Source organism: Eptesicus fuscus, chromosome 2 (assembly GCF_027574615.1).
Source record: "Eptesicus fuscus isolate TK198812 chromosome 2, DD_ASM_mEF_20220401, whole genome shotgun sequence".
NCBI classification, from domain to species: Eukaryota; Metazoa; Chordata; class Mammalia; order Chiroptera; family Vespertilionidae; genus Eptesicus; species Eptesicus fuscus.
The window spans coordinates 51185014-51206526 of NC_072474.1; the positions used below are offsets into that span (position 1 = coordinate 51185014).

The 21513-nt window shown below is 40.8% G+C and overlaps 1 protein-coding gene across 1 annotated transcript; it reads right to left on the minus strand.

Annotated features, from left to right (window-relative positions):
- Window positions 1–2752: 2752 nt before the first annotated feature.
- LOC103287946 (patched domain-containing protein 3) lies at window positions 2753–17909 on the minus strand. Its single transcript, XM_008143682.3, has 4 exons — window positions 16746–17909; window positions 15272–15393; window positions 7476–7621; window positions 2753–4422 (listed from the first exon to the last, which is right to left on the minus strand). Exons 1-4 carry the CDS (start codon window positions 17907–17909, stop codon window positions 2918–2920), a joined length of 2937 nt encoding a protein of 978 aa, XP_008141904.2. The 3' UTR covers window positions 2753–2917.
- Window positions 17910–21513: the final 3604 nt, after the last annotated feature.

Genomic DNA, 21513 nt, shown 5'->3' on the forward strand with positions numbered 1-21513 from the left:
TTGAATATTTCATGCCAATCCCTTCTGCCCTGAAATGTTTCTGTTTAGAAATCAGCTAACTGTTTTATGGGAGCTCCTTTGTAGGTAACTAACTGCTCTTCTCTTGCTGCTTTTAAGATTCTCTTTGTCTTTAACTTTTGACATTTTAATTATGATGTGTCTTGGTGTGGGCTTCCTTGGATTCATCTTCTTTGGGTTTCTCTGCACTTCCTGGATTTGTGTGTCTTTTTCCTTCTCCAGGTTAAAGAAGTTTTCAGCCATTATTTCTTCAAATAGGTTCCCAATCCCTTGTTCTCCCTTTTCTCTCTCTGGTACCTATATGGTGTGGGTGTTGGTATGCTTGAAGTTATCCCAAAGGTACCTTGCACTATCCTCACTTTTGGGGATTCTCTTTTCTTTTTGCTGTCTGATTGGGTGTTTTTTGCTTCCTTATATACCAAATCAATGATTTGATTCTTGGTTTCACCTACTCTACTGTTGATTCCCTGTACATTATTCTTTATTTAAGTTAGTGTATCCTTTGTTTATGACTGGTTCTTTTTTATGTTATTGAGGTCCTCACTAAGGTCTTTGAGCATCCTTATAACCAGTATTTTCAACTCTGTATCTACCAGATTGCTTATCTCCATTTTATTTAGTTCTTTTTCTGGAGTTTTGTTTTGTTTTTTCATTTGGGACATGTTTCTTTGCCTCCTCATTTTGGCTGCCTCTCTGCTTTTTTTGTTTCTATGTATTAAGTAGAGCTACTACATCTCCTAGGCTTGGCAGCATGGCCTAATGTAGTATATGTCCTGTAGGGTCCAGTGGAAAAGCCTCCCTGAACACCCCAGTTGAGAACTTGAGGTGTGCCCTTCATATGGGCTATACACCCTTCTGTTGTAATTGAGTCTTGATTGCTCTTGGCCCATCAATTTGTTCAGGCTGATCAGCTTCCAGGACTGGCTTTGATCACTGACCACCTACCTGTGACCACCTAGGAGGATCAGCTGTGCAAGAGTCCACCACACAAAGCAAGACTTACTGAAGTAGGTCTCTGGTAGCCACCCCTTGAGTGTGTCACTTATGGAGGTGGTTGGATGATGGTGCTTCAACATGGTCTGAAGTTTTCCACTGGGTGCACTGGCCCTGGGGTCTCCCAGAAGGTCCAGGCCAATATCAACCACTGACTGGGGCCACCAGGCATAAGTTACAAAGTGATCTGTGGATGGCTACTTCTTGTGCTGAGCTTGGAGGTACCCTGGCAAGGCCAAGCTGTGAACCAAGGCTGGCTTCTGCTATTGCCAGGCCTGGAACCACTTAGTGAGAGGTATGGGGCTTGCTGAGGCCAGATGCAGCTTGTCTGAGAGATTTTTGAAAAATCTGAAGCCAGAGCCAGGACAGGTTATTCCTATGATAAAGCCACTGGAAATAGCTTGGGTGGGCCTGAAAGTTAGGTGGGGCAGGGTCTCAAAATTACCAGGGTGGGGCAAACAGTATGAGCCATATTAATAGAGTCTCAGATAGGGCACCTGTCTGCTGGCTCTGAGGGTAAAGGGCTCATAAAAGATAGCCTCTACAAGCACCCCCATCTGGGAGAAGGCTGGCCCTCTAGCTTTCACCCTGATGCCAAATAATTCAGTTCCTCCCCATATGTCTCTCATGCCTTTCAAGCTGCTGCCTTTGAGCTGGAGCTCAGAGGGAGTGAGTCCAAATAAGTCCATATGTGGGCCCTTTAAGAGGAACTGCCTGGGACACCAGCAGTCTCAGCTTCAATATACTGGTTTTTACAGTAACAAGTTATGGGACTTCTGTTTCTGGCACTGAAACCCTGAGCTGTGTGTGTGTGTGTGGGGCGGAGGGGGGGGGGGTTGATCCTCAGGGGGGAACTGCACAGTCTAAAAGCCCTCCAGATAATCCACCATGCATTGGGAGTGGGATCAGCCCTTCCACGTCTCTTCCCCTCCTACCAGTTTTGATGTGTCCTCTTCTTTAATTTTATAGTTGTAGGACTTCCATTCAGCTTGAATTCAGGAGGTTCTGAATGAGGGTTGTTGTGTTGTGTAGCTGTAATTTTGATGTGGTTGTGGGAGGAGGTGAGCACCCCCTATACTTATGTTGGACAGGTGAATATTTTCTAATCTTGGAAGAAACAAACATTTCTTAGAGAGGACACTGAAAACACTAACCAAAAACATAAAATAAGATAAATTGGATTTCAAAATTTTAAAAACTTCAGTTCATTTTAATACCATTAAGAAAACACATAGACTAGCCCCAGAATGGGAGAATAAGTAAATTAAACTTTTTCATAATAATACATACAGAAAGTACAATAAAAATAATATTGCCCCTGCCAGTATGGCTCAGTGGATAGAGTGTCAGCCTGTGGATTGAAGTGTCCCGGGTTCCATTCTGGTCAAGGGCATGTACCTAGGTTGCAGACTCCATCCCTGATCCCGGTCAGGGCACATGTGGGAGGCAACCAATCGATTTGTCTCTGTCACATCAATATTTCTCTGTCTCTGTCTCTTCCCCTCTCTTTCACTCTCTAAAAATCAATGGAAAAATTATCCTCAGGTGAGGATTTTTAAAAATTCCATTTATGGTATAAAACACTTGAATTCCAGGCAGGAACTTGTAATGATGAAATAAATGGGGAAAAAACTGGAAATTTATACTTTATACTTCATTGTGCATAGATTATAATAAATATGACAACAATTTCTAATTTAGTAAAGATATTTTAATGAAAGACTAATGAATGTTTCTCAGGATATTTTAAATAACATTTTAAAATGGGATTTTCAATTCAAGGAAATGTGCCTTTGTTTTTAGTTTGTTGACTTTTGTTAATAGTGCACGTTTATCAGATTGAGTTGGGGCAATCAGGAATTCTATAATTGGTCTTTGATTTGCTAGTGGATATTCAAACAAACCTTCATAAAAAGGTTAAGAATACTGGAATGAAAATTAGACCATGAGCAGCCCCGAATACCATAACAAGAAACATAATCTTAAAAAATGTCCTGAAGATGTATGCTTTAGCTGCAGATAAGACAGACACCCCTATTATTGTTGAAACTGCACTTTGTAACACAGGGTAGCCTAGCATATACAATGCCTCAATTGTTTTTTGATTTACTGAGGGCTTAGAACTGGAAACAAATGCATAAGAAATGTGTGCAGAAAAATCAAAAGAAAACCCTATACAAATGACAAGATTAATCATGGCTATGGAATCAAGATTGACATGCCAGAATGCCATGAAACCCGTTACTCCTACAATAACAGAACCAATAGCAAAAGTTACCCACAAGGAACACAGTGGATGAGGAATTAACAATAAGGAAACAACAAACATAGCTGCTGATGCAACAATGACATTTCGAACAGTGTTTTCTATTATTGCAGTGTACTGATCAAAATATATGAATGCTGGGTTGTACACCATTAGGGGAATTTCACAATTTTTGGCCAAGTTTCGGAACTGGATTAACATCTTCTTCTTACGGGTTGAAGTAGAAATATCCATGGTCTGAATGAAGGCCCGGGAAGAAATGATTTCATGTGATGATGAAATATTAACATCATACTTAAAATGAGGAAAATCCACAAAAAAATTGGAAATACTGTTCATAAAAGTATTCTTATTATTTATATCTTGCTTTTTATCTTTCATATATTTCACATATTCTCGTAACCAAAACTCGGTAAGAGTTTTTTCTACATAGCCATTGTTTTCAAAATCTGCCAGACATTGTTCCAATTTTTGCCTAGCGTCTTTATCCCAGTAGTCAAAAGTTTCAGTAACAATAACCATAACCTTGGGACCGTAACGTGGAAAATAATCTTCTTCTACATCAAAATATGGTGTAATGTAGGAATCGTCACTTGCCAAATTTCGAAGGTCTAAACCTTCCTGCACTTTGAAACATCCCCATATACTACTTATGAGGTACAACAGGTACAGAAGCACTACGAAAAACTTGGTCTTATTGTTTGTGAGAAAAGGGCCAAAATAGTCTCTGAAGAACAAATTCATTGGATGAATATCAGCTTCCTGTTCATCTGGGAGGGAATCAAATGGGAGACAGCAGCATCTTTTTAAAGAGGAACATTTCTCGTTAGCCGCATCCGGCTTTTTTAACCAACGTAGACAGGCTACTTCTCTTTTACCATCCAGGGCCATGACTGCTCCAAAACAGGTGATGTTATACAAATAACAGAAGAACAGGGTTGTTCCTGTATAGATGCAAAAGTACTGTATAGATCTGAAAGAGGTCATAATCCCCGTATAGAAGGCCAGGATGTTAGTGACAGTGGTGATTGTAATGGACACTGCCACTTTTGAATAGGTCCTGGACATACGATGTTTTATGCTATTCATGAGTTTGGTCTTCTGCCAGCCGGAAATCATAACAAACATGTCATCGACCCCAACACCTGTTAAAAAAAGAAACAACCTTCATAAATAACAATTTCTATTAAAAAATTAAACAGATCTCCCTGGCCCATGTGGCTCAGTTGGTTGAGCATAATCCCATGCACCTAGAGGTCACTGGTTTGATTCCCTGTCAGGGCGCATGCCTAGGTTATGGGCTGATCCCCAGTAGGACCCGTGCAGCAGGTGATGGATCAATGTTGTGCTCTCACATCTCTCTCTCTCTCTCTCTCTGCCTCTCTCTCCCTTCCTCTCTGTCTGAAAATCAATAAAAACTTATTTTAAAAACTCAAAGAGATCAATGCAAACCATTTTATTTTCCATTTCTTTCAGGTCTTATTTACCTTGCCCAATCTGTGCTTTGATGCTACTGTCTCTCATTGCCTCTGAATCCACAACAGAAATCATCACTCCTTCTTCTGTAATAGCTCTGTGCTTTGTACATACTCCTATTCTTTGGCCGTAGCACAATATATTCTACTCCTAATCTTCATTTAAGGTATTTCAATGATGAGTCAGGAAACCTGGTTGACTGGTTGTTAGTGGAAGCAGGGTTAGCAATGCATCTTTGTTCTGCTAGATTACTTGAGAAACCATTTTCTCTCCTAAGTCATTTCATACTAATGCACAAACACAATGAGCAATCATTTGTTGCTTAAAATATAAGCTGGATTTACCTGTTCTACAATTAGCATCTAGCTATCAATGTGGTATGATTTGAGAGGCACCACATAGTTTATAGACACACACACACACACACACACACACACACACACACACACACACACACACAGTTTCCCTGCTATCTGTTTTTGATAGAATGCTCTCATTCAAACTTCACTTGCCGGTTTAAAGTCTTTTCTCATTAAAATGAAAGTACTCTTAATATCAGATTTATGTCTCAAAATAAATCTCAAGGATCCTTTGCATATTAATGTCTACTAGGTGATTAGTTCTTTTCTACATTGACATTTCATGATATTTTTTGGAATAAAGCAGACTTTGAAATTGTCATTAAAGATTGGGAAAGGAGAAATACAAAGAAGAAAGGGGATTAGAAAGAACAGCATGAGCATGCTGCAGATACATTTTACCTCCTCACGCTTTCTACTAGAGTAATGATACAATCAGTACTTTGAACTAAAATGCTGATCTTAATTTATATTTGGGGGGATCATTTCTATGGATTACATGGATTACAATGGAGATTGCAACTTTGCCTCTAATTCGGATGTTCTATGGGTATGATGGTGGTAGAAGTATCTAAATTAAAATAACCAAGAATGAACTCACTGATATTTATTAGATGAATGGAATAGAATCAGGAGCATGGAAATGGAACAGACTGTGCCCAACCGCCATGGCTCAGTGGTTGAGCATTGACCTCTGAAACAGGAGGTCACAGTTTGATCCCTGGTCAGGGCACATGTCTGGGTTGCGGGCCTGATCACCCATGGGGAGTGTGCAGGAGGCAGCCATTCAATGATTCTCTCTCATCATTGATGTTTCTATCTCACTCTCCCTTGCTCTCTGAAATCAATAAAAAAAAAAAAAAACCAACAAACTAGTTTTATTATTTATAGAACACTGTTAAGAAATTATCCACATATAGTTTTTGAGTTGCTGCACTCACAAACACACTCACACACATACACTCCTATGTACACACAGACTATACAAAAAATGGTTTATATTAAGTCAGTATACACACTTTACTTATTTATGGCTGTGGGGAAGACTGAGTGATTAAATGTGAGTGTATAGGAAGAAGGTTTGCACTAAAGAGCTAGAATAAATAAGCTGACATCCAGTTTATAGCTAATCCACTATCTCCCCCAGGAAACCAAATATTATTTCTTTAAAGTTGCTTATTTTCCAAAATATAAACACCTTTGTTTTCTCATGTTTACTCTAAAATAAATTCTGAAATTACAGAGAAATACAAACTAATAATTTAAGTGACTGTAATTCCAACCTTGGGATAATTCCTGCTAACATTTTGGTGTTTATCCATTCAGAATTTGCTCTGTACAAATATACAGATATAACTATACCACTTAATTTCAAACATTTCATTTAATAACTAGTATTGTTTCATTTACTATTTCATTAAATATAATATTTCATTTTTCATTTAATGTGTCTACTTCTTTTTAAAGACTGAAAATTATTTCAAAAATTTAATATGCTATATTTGAATTGACCAATCCCATCTTGATATGGGATTAGGTTGTTTTCAATATTTTCCTATTCTAAATTACACCAAAATGAACATGTTCTACTTTTCAAGCAATTGTTCAATTAATAGGCCAAATTCCAAACAGTAGAATTGATAGATCAAAGATATCCACTTTTAAATATTTTTTAAAATATATTTTTATTGATTACAGAGAGTAAGGGAGAGGGAGAAAGAAATAGAGATATCAATGATGAGAGAGAATCAATGATTGGCTGCCTCCTGCACACCACCTACTGGGGATCTAGCCTGCAACCCATGCTTGTGCTCCGACTAGGAATCGAGCCATGACCTCCTGGTTCACAGGTTGATGCTCAACAACTGAGCCACACTGGCAGGGCCCCTTTTAAATTTATAAGTATTTTTTATTTGTTGCAAAGTTGTACTAAAAGAAAGTGTGTCCCAATTTAAAATTCCCCCCAGCAGAATATGCATGCTCATTTGTACACAATTTTACCGAAAACTTCAATCTTGATAATTTTTATTAATCTAATAAGAAAATGAGATATCTCACTTTGGGTTCAATTTGAATCCCTTAATTAATGGAGAAATCAAATATTTTTACTTATATTTTCAATTTTGGTGTGTATGTGTGTGTACAGCCTGTTCATGTTCCTTGCATTTCCATTTGGGGTGGCTTGCTTTTTTCATCTCTAAAAATACATAATTCAATTTTATTTTCTTGTTTCTGGTACCTCATTTTGGATCTGTAGAGCCACTTACACATAATTATTTTGCTTAATGTAAAATAAGCTCCTTTCTTAGGTTTCCTATACCCCCACATACTCAGTGTATAGTCTCACATTTTGTTTTACTCACCTAGAACAAGAAATGGTGCATTTTTAATTATAGTCACAAATGGCACCCCAATGTACAACATCAGGCCAAAGCCGCTCAACACTGCGAAGGCAGTCGAAATCACTCCAAAAACTGCAACACACATTTTGTTTCGTACACAGTCACACCTGTAAATTTGGAGGGAAAAATCATGGAATTTGTGGTGGTACTGAAATTCCATCAATTCATAACAGTCTTGACTTAGACACCTCTTGGGCAATAATTCCCACACCTTTCTGCTGGAGACATTTAAGTTCCCCGCACAAAGCGGGGCGGGGCGGGGGAGGGGAGAAGAGGAAGCAGAAAAGTTGGAAATCTGTACTTTTATCAAACTTCCCTGGGTGATTTTTATTTATTGATTGTAGCAGGAGAGAGGGAAGGAGGTAGGGAGGGAGAGAGATTAATTTGTTATTTTACCTACTTACTATGCAGTCATTGGTAGATTTTGTATGTGCCCTGACTGGGGATGGAACCCACAATCTTGGCATACTGGGACAATGCTCTAACCAACTGAGCTACCTGGCCAGGGTCCTTGGTTGTTCTTATATAGTTAGATAAGCACTCATCTAATAGCTGGCATTTCAGAACCATAAAGTTACAGTAAAACACTGCAGGTGGTTCATTTCACTCTGTTCTTCAAAGGTGTGTGAATGGAATACAATAGAAGTGGAGGGCAAGCCTTACCTGTATCCAGATCCTAAATAGCTCCTGCATTTCAAAGCTAGGTCAATATACACTGAGTGGCCAAATTATTATGACCACCTGACATTTGTAGGCAAATTAGCCGTACACTGCATCGTATGGGATATGGTAGCTGAAGGCCTGTTTGAACACCTTTGCTGTCTGCAATTACCAAGATGAAACTTCTCCAATTCGCACAGGAACACGAGGACTGGACAGTCGAGGATTGGAAAATAGTCATGTGGTCCGATGAATCACGTTTTCAGTTGCATCATGCAGATGGCAGAGTGAGAATTTCGCGGAATCACCATGAAAGCACACACCCCACATGCATGAATACAGCCCTTCAAGCTGGTGGGGGCAGTGTTATGGTTTGGGGCATGTTTTCCTGGCATGATTTGGGCTCTTTAATTTGTGTGGAACAACGTCTCAATAGCACAACATACCTAAGTATCGTTGCTGATCAAGTTCATCCTATTGGTGTATCCCAATGGAGATGGCTTCTTCCAACAAGACAATGTGCCATGCCACGGTGCTCGTATTGTGCAGGAGTGGTTTCAAGAACATGAGGGAGACTTTACCTTGCTTAGGTGGCCCCCACAATCACCAGACCTCAATCCAATTGAGCATTTGTGGGACGAAGTTAAAAGAGCCATCAGGCAGCTGGTTCCACAACCATCAAATCTCATAGAACCTGACAGTGCAATTCATTAGGCATGGTGTCAGATTCCTCGCATCAACTTTCAACATCTCATGGAATCAATGCCAAGAAGAATCACTGCAGTATTGAAGGCAAAAGGTGGCCCCCCGACGAAGTACTGATGGGGTGGTCATAATAATCTGGCCACTCAGTTTATATATATACTAGTGGCCCGGTGCGTGAAATTTATGCACAGGGGTGGGTGTCCCTCAGCCTAGGCTGCACCCTCTCCAATCTGGGACCCTTCAGGGGATGTCCAACGTCAGTTTAGGCCCAATCCCTGTGCCCCCACCCCTCACTGGCCTGCTCGCCCCCAACTGCCCCCCTGCCAGCCTGCTCACCCCCAACTGCCCATCTCCTGCTGGCCTGATTACCCCTAACCACCTCTGCCTCAGCCCTGCCCCCATGGCTTTGTCCAGAAGGACGTCTGTAAGGTCTCCTGAAAGGTCTTCCAGTCTAATTAGCATATTACCCTTTTATTAGTATAGATATATTAGAGGCCTGGTGCATGAATTTGTGCATGGGTGGGGTCCGGCCAGCCTGGCCAGGGGGAGGGGACATGGGCTGTTGGCCGGCCAGCCTGCTGGTCGAACTCCTGGTTGAGGAGACAATTTGCATATTAGCCTTTTATTATATAGGATATATACTGAGTGGCCAGATTTTTATGCGTTCAGAGATCATAATAATCTGGCCACTCAGTGTATATTGTGGTTAACAAAGAATATGCAAAGGCTCCTTCTAAAACATTTTCATGATTCTCCTCTACTGGTGAAGTGAACTGTAGAAAAGTTGTTACTAAATGCAAAAAAATTTTTTTGAATCACACAATCAAGGTCTGTATTTTTGTTTTGGACAAACATAAATGGTTTTATATTTTACTTGGTTGTTAACTGCTTCAAAACAAATGACTGATACCTGCCTCTAAATATCTTTAGTAGAAGAGAGAACCTACATTTGAAAACTAGAAAAGTTATCTATAGAAATAGAGCCACTGATTCCAAAACAGCAAGAACATTACTAAAGACCTTCTTCAGGCAACACCACATTAAAATAGCTAAAATTTCTTATATTAAAAAACATTCTAAACCATGGCTGAATTTTACTTTTTATTATATTTTAAAAATTTTCAATGATATTTGACATATATTAGTTTTAAGTGTAGAACACAAATGATTAGATGTTTATATAACTTAGGAAGTGATCACTCCATTAAATATAGAACTCATCTGACACCATACATACTTATGACAATATTATTTACTATATTCCCTATATTGTACTTAACATCCCCATGACTAGTCTGGAACTATCAATTTGTATTTCTTAATTCATTCACCTTTTCCACCCATCCCCTTAACCTCTTGCCCATCTGGCAACCATCAAAATGTTCTCTGTATCTATGAGTCTGTTTCTGTTCTGCTTGTTTATTTTGTTTTTTAGATTCTACATATAAGAGAAATCATATGGCATTTGTCTTTTATTTCTCTGTATTACTTATTACACTCAGCATGATACCCTCTATGTCCATCCGTGTTGTTACAGATGTCAAGATTTCATTATTTTTTACTAGAGGCCTGGTGCACAAATTCATGCACCGGTGGGGTCCCTCAGCCTGGCCTGCAGTGTTCAGGCTGAAGCCAGCACTCTGACATCCCCCGATGGGCCCCAGATTGCAAGAGGGTGCAAGCTAGGCTGAGGGGTTCCATGAGTGCATGATGGGGCCCGGGGAGGGACTGCGGGAGAACTCCAGGGCATGTCCGGCCTGTCTCACCATCCTGGTCAGCCAGACCCAGCAGCAAGCTAATTGACCAGTCAGAGTGTCTTCCTCTTGGTGGTCAGTGCCTGTCATAGTGATTGGTTGAAGAGTCGAATGAATGGTCAGACACTTAGCATATTAGGCTTTTATATATATAGATGGCTGGGTCATATTCCATTGTATAGATGCACCACTTATCCTTTATACATTCATCTATTGATGGACCCTTAGGTTGCTTTCATATTTTGGCTACTGTAAATAATGCTTCAATGAACATATGGATGCATGTGTCTTTTTGATTTAGTGTTTTGAGTTTTTTCCAGATAAATACCCAGAAATTGAATTGCTGAGTCCTTCTTTGTCTCTTTTGATAGTCTTTGTTTTAAAGTCTATTTTGTCTGATAAAAGTATTCCTACCAAAACTTTTTTGGTTTTGTTTCTATTTTCTTGAAGTATCTTTTTCCACTGTTTTACTTTCAATCTTTGTGTATCTTTCAATTTGAAGTGAGTCTCTGATACACTGCATATGTAAGGGTCTTATTTTCTTACACATTTAGCCACCATATGTATTTTGATTGGAACATTTAATCCAAAGACATAACAAGAAAACTACATGGCAATATCTTTATGAATATAGAGGCAAAAGACCTCAACACAATTCTATCAAGGCCAATTCAATAGCACATTAAAAGGATCATACACCATGACCAAGTGGGATTTATCCCAGGAATGGAAGAGTAGTTCAACATAAGAAAATAAATGTAATACACCTAATACAACAAAAAATAAAAACCTCATGATCATCTCAATAGATGTAGAAAAGGCATTTGACAAAGTCCAACACCCAAAACCAAGGAATAGAGAGAACTTCTTATACAACTAACATCATACTCAGTGGTGAAAAACTGAATGCTTTCCCTCTAAGACCAGAAACAAGTATGGCCATTGTCACCAATGATATTCAACATTGTGGTATTAGCCAGCAATTAGACAAAAAATAGGAATAAAAAGAATCCAAATAGAAAAAGAAGAGGAGTAACTAACTTTTCCCCCAGATTACATGATTCTATATGTGAAAATTCCAAAGAATCCATAAGAAAAATACTAGAGTAAATAAACAAATTCAGCAAAGCTACAGGATACAAAATCAACACACAAAAATCAGTTCTGTTGTTATCCATGTGCAATGAACAATCCCAAAAGCCAATTACAAAAGCAGTTCCATCTAAGTAGTATCTAAAATAATACTTAGGGCCCTAGCTGGTTTGGCTCAGTGGGTAGAGCATTGGCCTGAGGACTGAAGGGTCTCAGGTTTGATTCTGGGTAAGGGCACTTGCTTGGTTAAGGGCTTGATCCCCAGTAGTGGGTGTGCAGGAGGCAGCCGATCAATGATTCACTCTCATCATTAGAAATTCCATTTCTCTCTCCTTCGCCTTTCCTCTCTTAAATCAATAAAAATATATTTTAAAAAAATAAAATAATGCTTAGGAATAAATTTAACCCAGGAGGTTAAAGGCTTGTACATTGAAAACTACAAAACATTGATGAAAGAAACGAAAATATTTCCTTAGCTCATGGGGAGGTAGACTTAATATTGTTAAATGTTAATCTCATCTAAAGCAATTACAGATACAACACAATCTCTATTAAAATTCCAATGGCCTTTTTTTCTATTCACAAATGGAAAAGTCATCCCTCAAAGTTTATATGAAATTTTAAGGGGCCCTGCATATCCAAAATAATCTTGAAAAAGAAGAAGGTTGGAGGACTAAGATTTCCAGATTTAAAAACTTTTAACAAAGCTACAATAATCAAAATTGTGTGGTATTGGCATATGGACATACATATATATAGACCAATGCAATAAAATTAAGAGTGCACAAATAAACCCATATATGTACAGGTAATTGATTTTTTCATGATCAAATGGTTCTACTACAACCAGATTTCCACATGTATAAGAAAGGAGTTGGACCATTACTTCACATAATATATAAAAATAATTTAAAATTGATCAACAAGTTAAATATAAGAGCTAAAACCATAAACTCTTAGAAGAAAATATAGGCTAAATGTGCATTACCTTGGACTTGCTAATGGATTCTTAGATATAGCACCAAAAGCACAATAGCGAAAGAAAAAATAGATAAATTGAACTTCATAAAAATTAAAAACTTTTGGGCATTTGAGCACAATATTAAGAAAGTGAAGAGAGGAGAAATCAAGATGGTGGCATAAGGTATACACCTGTACGTGCTGCCTCTCACAAATCACACCAAAACTACAACTAAAGTACAAAACGACTATCACCCAGAACCACGGGAAAGCTGGCTGAGTGGAAGTTCTACAACTAGAAGGAAAGAAAAAAGCGCATTGAGACCGTATAGGAGGTGCAGAGCCACAGAAAAGCAGAGGTACAGAGGTGCGTGTGGAGAGGGCTGGCAACTGAGGACGCGGTTGTCATTTTCAAGTAAGAGGGAGACACAAGCTCCTGAGTGCTCTGAACTCCAGTTTCCGGCGACACTCTGGGGACCCAGACTCCTACGGGGAGAAACTGGACTGTCTGGCATCGGGTCGGAAAGTGAGGGTGGCTCTCTCGCAGAGGTGCACACAGGAATCATTGTTTACTGTGCTGGGGCATGGGACATGGGGACGGGGAAACGTGGAGATGCAGAGAGGGCTGACTGGCAGCCATCATTGGTTGCCACGCCCTAGTGATTCCCTGAGACCCTGCCCCGCCCAATTTACAAACCCTCCCGAGCTCTGAGCTCTGCGTAGCGGCTTTTGCATATGAATGGCCTGCCCTTTCGCAGCTTAACTTAACAAATTGCAGCTGGATCAGACAGCTCCAAAACTTCCAAACCCCAAACAAAGAGGAGAAGTCTTCAGATCTCGCTGTAGTTCCTACTGGGTGGCCTCAGACAGTATCTGACTTGCGCCTCCTTGAAGATCCATGAGCCAATGTACCTAGTAGTCAGTGTGAGACGACACCATTTCAACTCTTCACATCCATAAGCGACACACTCAAGAGGCACTCAAACATTTACCTACAAGGGAGTACCCATATGGATGTCAGCTGATTTCTCAACAGAAACTATGCAGGCCAGAAGGGAGTGGCAAGAAATATTCAAAGTGATGGATAGCAAGAACCTACAACCAAGATTACTCTACCCAGCAAAGCTATCATTCAGAATTGAAGGTCAGATAAAGAGCTTCACAGATAAGAAAAAGCTAAAGGAGTTCATCACCACCAAACCAGGATTATATGAAATGCTGAAGGGTATTCTTTAAGAAGAGGAAGAAGGAAAAGGTAAAGATAAAAATTATGAACAACAAAGTGACAACAAATACATATCTATCAACAAGTGAATCTAAAAATCAAGTCAACAACAAAAAAAATCTGATGAACAGAATAAACTGGTGAATATAATAGAATCAGGGGAATAGAAAGAGAGTGGACTGACAATTCTCAGGGGGAAAGGGGCGTGAGGGGTGCAGGAAGAGATTGGACAAAAATCTTACACCTATGGATGAGGACAGTGGCGGTGGGTAAGGGCATGGGGAGGGGATCAGGTGGAGGGGAGCTATGGGGAAAAAAAAGAACATAGATAATAATCTGAACAATAAAGATTTAATTTTTAAAAAAGAAAGTGAAGAGATAATTCACAGAGTGAGTGGTGGAATCATATATCTTTCTGGTAAGGTTTAATATTTAAAATATATAAAGTATTCATCAATAACAGGGCTCAACAACAGAAGGACAAATGACCCCATTAAAAAATGAGTTTAGGCCTTTGAATAGACATTTCTCCAAAGAAGATGTACAAATGGCCAATAAACACATCAAAAGATACTTATCATTAGTAATTAGGGAATTGTGAATCAAAACCACAATGAGATAATATTGTGCAACTACTTGAATGGCTATAATCCATAAAACAGAAAATGACAAGTTTGGTGAGGAAGTGGAGATGTTGCTGGTGGGATATTAAAAGGTGTTTTCTGTGGAAAACAGTTTAGCAGTTCTTCAAGAACCTAACCTGGAATTATCACACACCACCAATTCTACTTCTAGGTATATAATGAAAAAGAATTGAAAACAGGGGTTCAAATGGACATTTGTATACTAATGTTCATTGCAGCATTATTCATAATAGCCAAAAGATAGAAACATTCCCAAGTGCCCATCAAAAGACAAGTGGCTAAATAAAATGTGGTGTATACATACAATGGAATATTATTAAGCAACAAAAAGAAATGAAGTTGTGATACATGCTACAACATGTATGAACACTGAAAACATTGTGCTAAGTGAGGTAAACCAGTCACAAAAGGACAACTTTTATATGATCCCACTTATATGAATCTCTAGAATAGGCAATTCACAGAGACAAAGTGTTTGAAGGTTTACCAGGGCTGGGAGGAGGTGATGGGGTGTTATTGCTTAATATTTACAGCATTTCTACTCATAGTAATGGAAAACATTTGGGAACAGATAGTTGTACCAATTGCACAGGAGTGTGACTGTCATTAATACAACTGAATTATAAACTCAAAATGGTTAAAATGACATTTTATATTATATATGTTTTACCACAATAAATTAAAAAATATTTTATAAAAACAAATAAAACATTTTACCTGTAGCATGATACGATTGAAAATAATATGATTAGAAAGTATGCCACATAAAATAAAGGGATCACCGTCTTTGAAGTTGCCTCAAATTCCAGTTGTCTAGAAAGTGATGTAAAGTAGACCACCTGCCACAGAAATGTACTCAGATGAATAACTCTTAATTACAATATTTGTGAATGAGTTACAAACACTATTAAAATACTCTAGCTTATTGATGAAAAAAATGTTCAAATTCATTAAAAGATCAAAATACATGAATTATCATTTTAGAATAAAGAATATAGATTTGCTTCTTCCCCCAAATCTCTGGCATGCTCTCTAAAGTTTCTTACAAAAATCCAAAGTTTAAAATTTCTGAAAATACAAAATCTAAATTTTACATAAAACAGTGAAATCCTATATAAAACCCTAATATTCAAATCAACCGAGAGACGAGTCGCTATGATGTGCACTTACCACCAGGAGGCAGACGCTCAAATCAGGACCTGCCCTCTGGTGGTCAGTGTGCTCCCACAGGGGGAGTGCTGCTCAGCCAGAAGCTGGGCTTATGGATGGCAAGAGCAGAGGTGGAGGAGGGAGCCTCTCCTGCCTCAGCTGCAGGCAGACATTAAGGAGCTAGGAGTGCCGGACTGTGAGAGCCTGGACTGCAAGAGGGATATCTGAGTGCCAGTTTAGGCCCAATCTCTGAGAGGTCCCGAACTGTGAGAGGGCGCAGGCCGGGCTGAGGGACTCCCCTCTCCCCATGCAGGAATTTCGTGCATCCGGCCTCTAGTTATTCATAAAGATCTTGTGGCTTTTTCTAAATTTTTATTAGATTGTTATATTTTACTATTTAATTGAATAAATATCATTTCACAAGGCCTCGTATTCAAAGGCTTTTCCCAATGGGTGACTCACTTTCACCAGGCTATTCAGAAGTCTTAGTAGGTTTGCTGCCCAAGAATTACTGAACAGTTACCCTGTTTCTGGCACTATGATATAATTTACTTAAAAAAAAAAAAAAAGAAAGAAAGACGCTGAGCTAGTTATCTTTTTCAGTAACACCATGTAACATTTGCTTAAAGTTTTGTTATTATTGTTTTTTATTCCAGTGAACTTCAAACAAATTTTAGGGGGCTCCTGGAAACAGCAAAGACTTTAACTAAAAGTGAGAATTCCCAAATGATTTGGCTGGAAAACCCATCCCTAAAACTAAGCCTGAAGATCAATGTCTGTACTGAACAGATCTACCTAGAGGATGTAGCATTGGTGTTTTCCACCCGAATATTTACAAGGAACTAAGATTTGTGGCATTCTTCAGGGTGTTAAAGAAAGTTGGATTAAGTGCCAAATACAGTAGCACTTGATCAGCTTCAAATCAAGGACTCCTGCGCTCAGGGAGTGCTATTGCTATCTATGGATCTATGGTCCTTGGAACATGTCTTCTTATCCCTCCCACTTTCTCCTGGCCTCCCTGTCAACCCCAGCTGCCACGTACCCGGATCATCTTCAAGGCCAAACTCTCTTCAATATTGCTAAATTCGTCCAGGAAATGTAACAGCCACCTCCTGCTATGCTCACTATTCTCTTCCTCTTGGCTTTTCAGGTAATATTGCAGCCGCATGGCTTTGGCCTCCAAGAGTAAACGGTCTGTTCCCATTGGGTTGCCTAAGACGGTTCCACCAAGGGTGCCGGCCAGGGAGACAGGCTGGCCATTTAGGGTGTAGATGGGGAAGGTGATGCTTTTCAGGTCAAGCTTCTTGTTCACCTGCCAGGCGAACAGGAGGGGGTTGGAGGGCACACAGATGCCCTGGTTCTTAGCACACGCCTGACTGAAGAGGATCTGGGTTCCGTCTTCCTCGGTCACATTCAGAGCCTGCACCGCACTGTCTAATTTGCTAACTTCTGACAAGATTTCTTGTTCCAGCAAGGAGGCAGAGTGGGACACCACTATAATAGAAGCAAAAAAGATCTCAGAGGCCATCCTGAAGACGGAGAAGTGAAAAGAGTCATCAGTGGTGAAATGCTGCTGCACAAAGCGCCGTTCTGCCTTGGCCGGGCTCCTGATAGGGGTGTACTGTTCCTCGGGGTCCTCTTCTTCATCCTTGGGCAGGTAAATGAAGCCAGTGCTCAGAGTAGCTGTCAGCAGAATGGGCACCAGCAGGAAGACCAAGGGGTGTGAGCCCACCTCCCACCCCAGCCATCGGAAGGCCCGGGAGAGCGGAGCCTCCAGGCAGTTGGTTTGGCAGCGGTGCTTCTGAGCCACTTCAGTGGAAGACAGCCTTTGAGGTGAATCCCACCTCACTGAACTTGACTTCTGCAACTCTGCGGCTCCTGGTGGCTCTGCCTGCTGCCCTGAAGCCAAGCCCAGCTCTGGTTTCTGTTCCAAGAGCAGCTCTGGCTTCTGGGCCGGGAGTGGTGCTGCCTGCAGATCTGCCCCTTCATCCAAGTCTGGTCCAGGCCCTGATGGCTTCGGCTGGGACTCTGGTTGCTGCTTCCCTGTGGGCTCGGGCTCCATATCTGGGCCACCCTCAGATGTGTTGAGGTTCATTTCCATGAAGGGAAGGCCAGTAACTGCTGGGTGGCACCTATCTCCACTGCAGCCAACGGTTTCCCAACGGATTCCCAACGGTTTCCTGGAGATTCTAAGAAGTCTGAACATTGCTGCTCCTGCCTGGACACTGGAGCTCCCACTGGGCAGCACTTGACTAGTAGCCTGACTAGCCCCAAATGTGTCCTCTCAGGATTTCGTTAATAGAAAAAATACTTTAGTGTTTTAGTGCTGCTCCCAGGGCCTTCAAATTTTGGCTGCTCAGAGATAGAGAGAGCTGAGTGACTTTGTTTTTAATTGAATTTATTGGGGTGACATTGGTTCATAAAATTATATAGGTTTCAGGTGTACAGTTCTATAATACATCGTCTGTATATTATATTGTGTGTTCACCACCCCAAGTCAAGTCTCCTTCCATCAACTTTTATCCCCCCTTTACCCTCTTCTACCTCATCACACCCTCTTTCCCTCTAGTAATCACTATATTATTGTGTGTCCATGAGGTTTTTTTTTTCTTTTTTTTAATCCCTTAAATGCTATGACAGAAGAGTAAACTGATGAGGGGTGGTGTGTATGTACGTGTGTGAGCAAGCTAGAGGAATCAGGACTTCTTTTTTAGTAGCTCACAGAAGTCTCCTTAGGGCTGTTTATATTACTTTTCATGCATTTTTTGATCTATGAATTTATCTTTACTCCCTAATCTGTTGAGGAAAACCCTGCCATATTTTAGACCCTTAGCTTTTAGTAGTTCTCTTGCCGCTTGGTAAGAGAAATGTGGAAGGTCAAGAAGAGAAGAAAAGGTTTGAGAATTTGTGTGATAAGTAACACCTACTCATTTTTATTCTGTTGGGAGAATGACATTCACTTAACATATGCAGTGATTCAAAGGGGTGGTCACCGTGTTAGAAAATGGGAGGAATGTTAGACATTTGGTTCTGATCACGAGCTGGCCCTTCTGTGAAGTCAGTATCCACATCTGAGGGCACAGATGCACTTCCCTTGGAACTGGCTTGAATTTGGAGTTGGGATCAGGGGTTCCCTGAGTCAGCAGCAGGAGAGGAAAGAGGGAGTTGGGCCTGGAGTGGGTTCTGAGGATGGCAGTGGTGAAAGCAAAGGCAGGAGGGTGGACTGGATGGTCTCCTGAATTAAAAGGCAGGATGAGTGGGACAGAGGGCACTGCAGGGAGGAAGGTGCTTAATTAAACTGAATTCTACTGAAGCAGCCCCTGGGCAGTGCAGACACAGACCAAAGCACGACTGGCTCTGGGATACAACCTGCTGCATAAATTATACTAAATGAGTAACACATGGGAAAGGGCTCAGCCCTTCCCTGACACATAATGAAAATTCAATTTAGTATTATTTTTCACCCCCTTCCTGCTATTTTCTTTAAAAAGGATATTTTTATTGATTTCAGAGAGGAAGGGAAAGGGAGAGAGAGATAGGAACACCAGTGATGCGAGAGAATCACTAATGGGCTGCCTCCTGCAACCCCCCACACCGGGGATTGAGCCTGCATGCATGTGCCTTGACCAGGAATTGTACCCTAATCTCCTGGCTCCTAGTCAATGCTCAGCCACTCAGCCATGCCTTCAGGGCCCTTCTTGCTCTTGATGATGCTAACAGGTAGCACATGAAACACACTGTGTAAGCTTGGGCCAAAAGCATCATTTGACAATATCATCTCAGCAGCATTTCCAGTGTAAGTAAAAGTTGAACTCAACGAGTGAAATGGTGGAGAAAAATATCCGTTACAGATCAGGAGAGAAAACTTCAGCCTTAGCTGGAGTTGAGAAAGAAATAATAGGGGTCTCATTTACCCTGGGGAAAGCAGCAGTATCTGGAGGCCCAAAGCTAAGGGGCTTAGTGATCATGACTGTGAGAGGCCTAAGAAGCCTGAATTCCCAGATCTTAGCATCAGACCTGAGGCCTAGGAGCTGTGCAAGCACATTCGTTGAAAGAATGAATAAAGGGCTCAAAAGTGGTCACTTTTCTCTTCCTCCTCCTCCTCCTCCTCAGCCTCCTCTTTGTTCTCTACAACTCAGCATGGAATTGCTGACAGGGCACAGGATCGCTGGGAAAGAACCTATGTTCCCTCTCAAATGCTAACTAGTTGGGTGGCCCTGGGCTGCAGCCTGCACTGCTTTGATGGCTTTCAAGTTTTTACCTTAAGGAACAGTAAGAAAATACATATTACATGGCTGACCCAGTACATACATATTTAACTGAAACGAAAGGAAGAACATACTCTTACTATGTGTAATGTACTCTGGTATTTTTATTTTATTTCATTTAGAAAATGCAAGCTTTGACCCAATACACCAAGTCTGGGACCCATCAATTAGCAACCAAGCTGCACTTCCTCCTAAAGCACCCTTCCCAAAGCAACAGGACTAAATAAAATGCATGGACTGTGAAAATCTCTAGTTTTAGCTTCTGTGCTCTTAAACTCATATAAACATCTAGTCCATTGCTCCAGTGACTTAGCAATGACAATTATTTCCCCTTTTCCTGTGGAATTCTTCATCCCCAGCTGTCTAGTTTGAAGGCCTGTACAAAATGGCACATGTTCATGAAGAGCTCTTTGTATTTTTTCTTTTCCAGTTAGCATACAAACAACCAGGACTGCGTTCTACCTTCTCTGAAATTAATGGCCCTATTTGATATTTTATGTGGGCCTCATTTTATGTGTTTTTATGTTTATTGATGCAGACCCATGTTACAGGAGCCCCACTGCCACCCCGTGGCTTAAAACTCAAGAGAGTTGGGTTCTAACCTTCTCCAGCACAGTGAGAGAGTAGGAAGCCTGCCTCTCCTCACTGTACTTCCAGTTCCTCAAGGCTAAACTGCCCTTTTCCTCTTCAATTTGCCAGTGAAATTCCTGGGGGTGGAGGGGTAGGAGAAGGGAGAAAGATATAAAATCTCACAGCTCTGGAGCACAGCAAACAATGCAGTGGGGTATACATATATTTAGAAAACCACAGAGCAAGCCTCAGGGGAAACCATGTAATGGAAAGGCCCCGGGGGGAGAGCTTGGGTGACCAAGAGAGCTCCTTGCCCAAAGACCTTTTGATAAAAAGGAACTCTTATTTTTTGAAACAGCATGGATAGACCTGGGGATTATTATGCTAAAGGAAATAAGCCAGACAGAGAAAGACAAAGACCATATGATCTCATTAATAAGTGGAATCTAATGAACAAAATAAACTGAGGAACAAAACAAAACGAGAGGCGTGGAAATATGGAACAGACTGACAGCTGTCAGAGGGGAGGGGCGGGGGAGGACTGGATGAAAGAAGGTGAGATTAGCCAAAGAACATGTCTGCATAGCCCAGGGACACAGACAACAGTGTGGTGATGGGCAGAGGGAGGAGGGCGGGGACTGGGTGGAGGTGGGTAAAGGGGGTGGGTTTGGGACATCAATAATAGTGTCAACAATTAAATAAAATTCATAAAATCTTTAGATGTTGAAGGAAGGTATCCTCTGTTCCTTGGAACCTGGTTCAAACTACTGCTCAGCATCAGGTGAACTGGAGAACTGGCTGCAAGTTATGGCTTCAGAGTCAGGGAAGAGGGGTCGCCAAGCTGCCCCGGGGTCACATTCCCTTTCAGAAGGGCATGGGTGACAGAGGAGGGCACAACCAGGATAGGTGCCCCTGTTTGTGCCCTGGAGGGAAGGCGGGGGTGGGAGAGCCTGCAGTGAAAACAAGACTGGA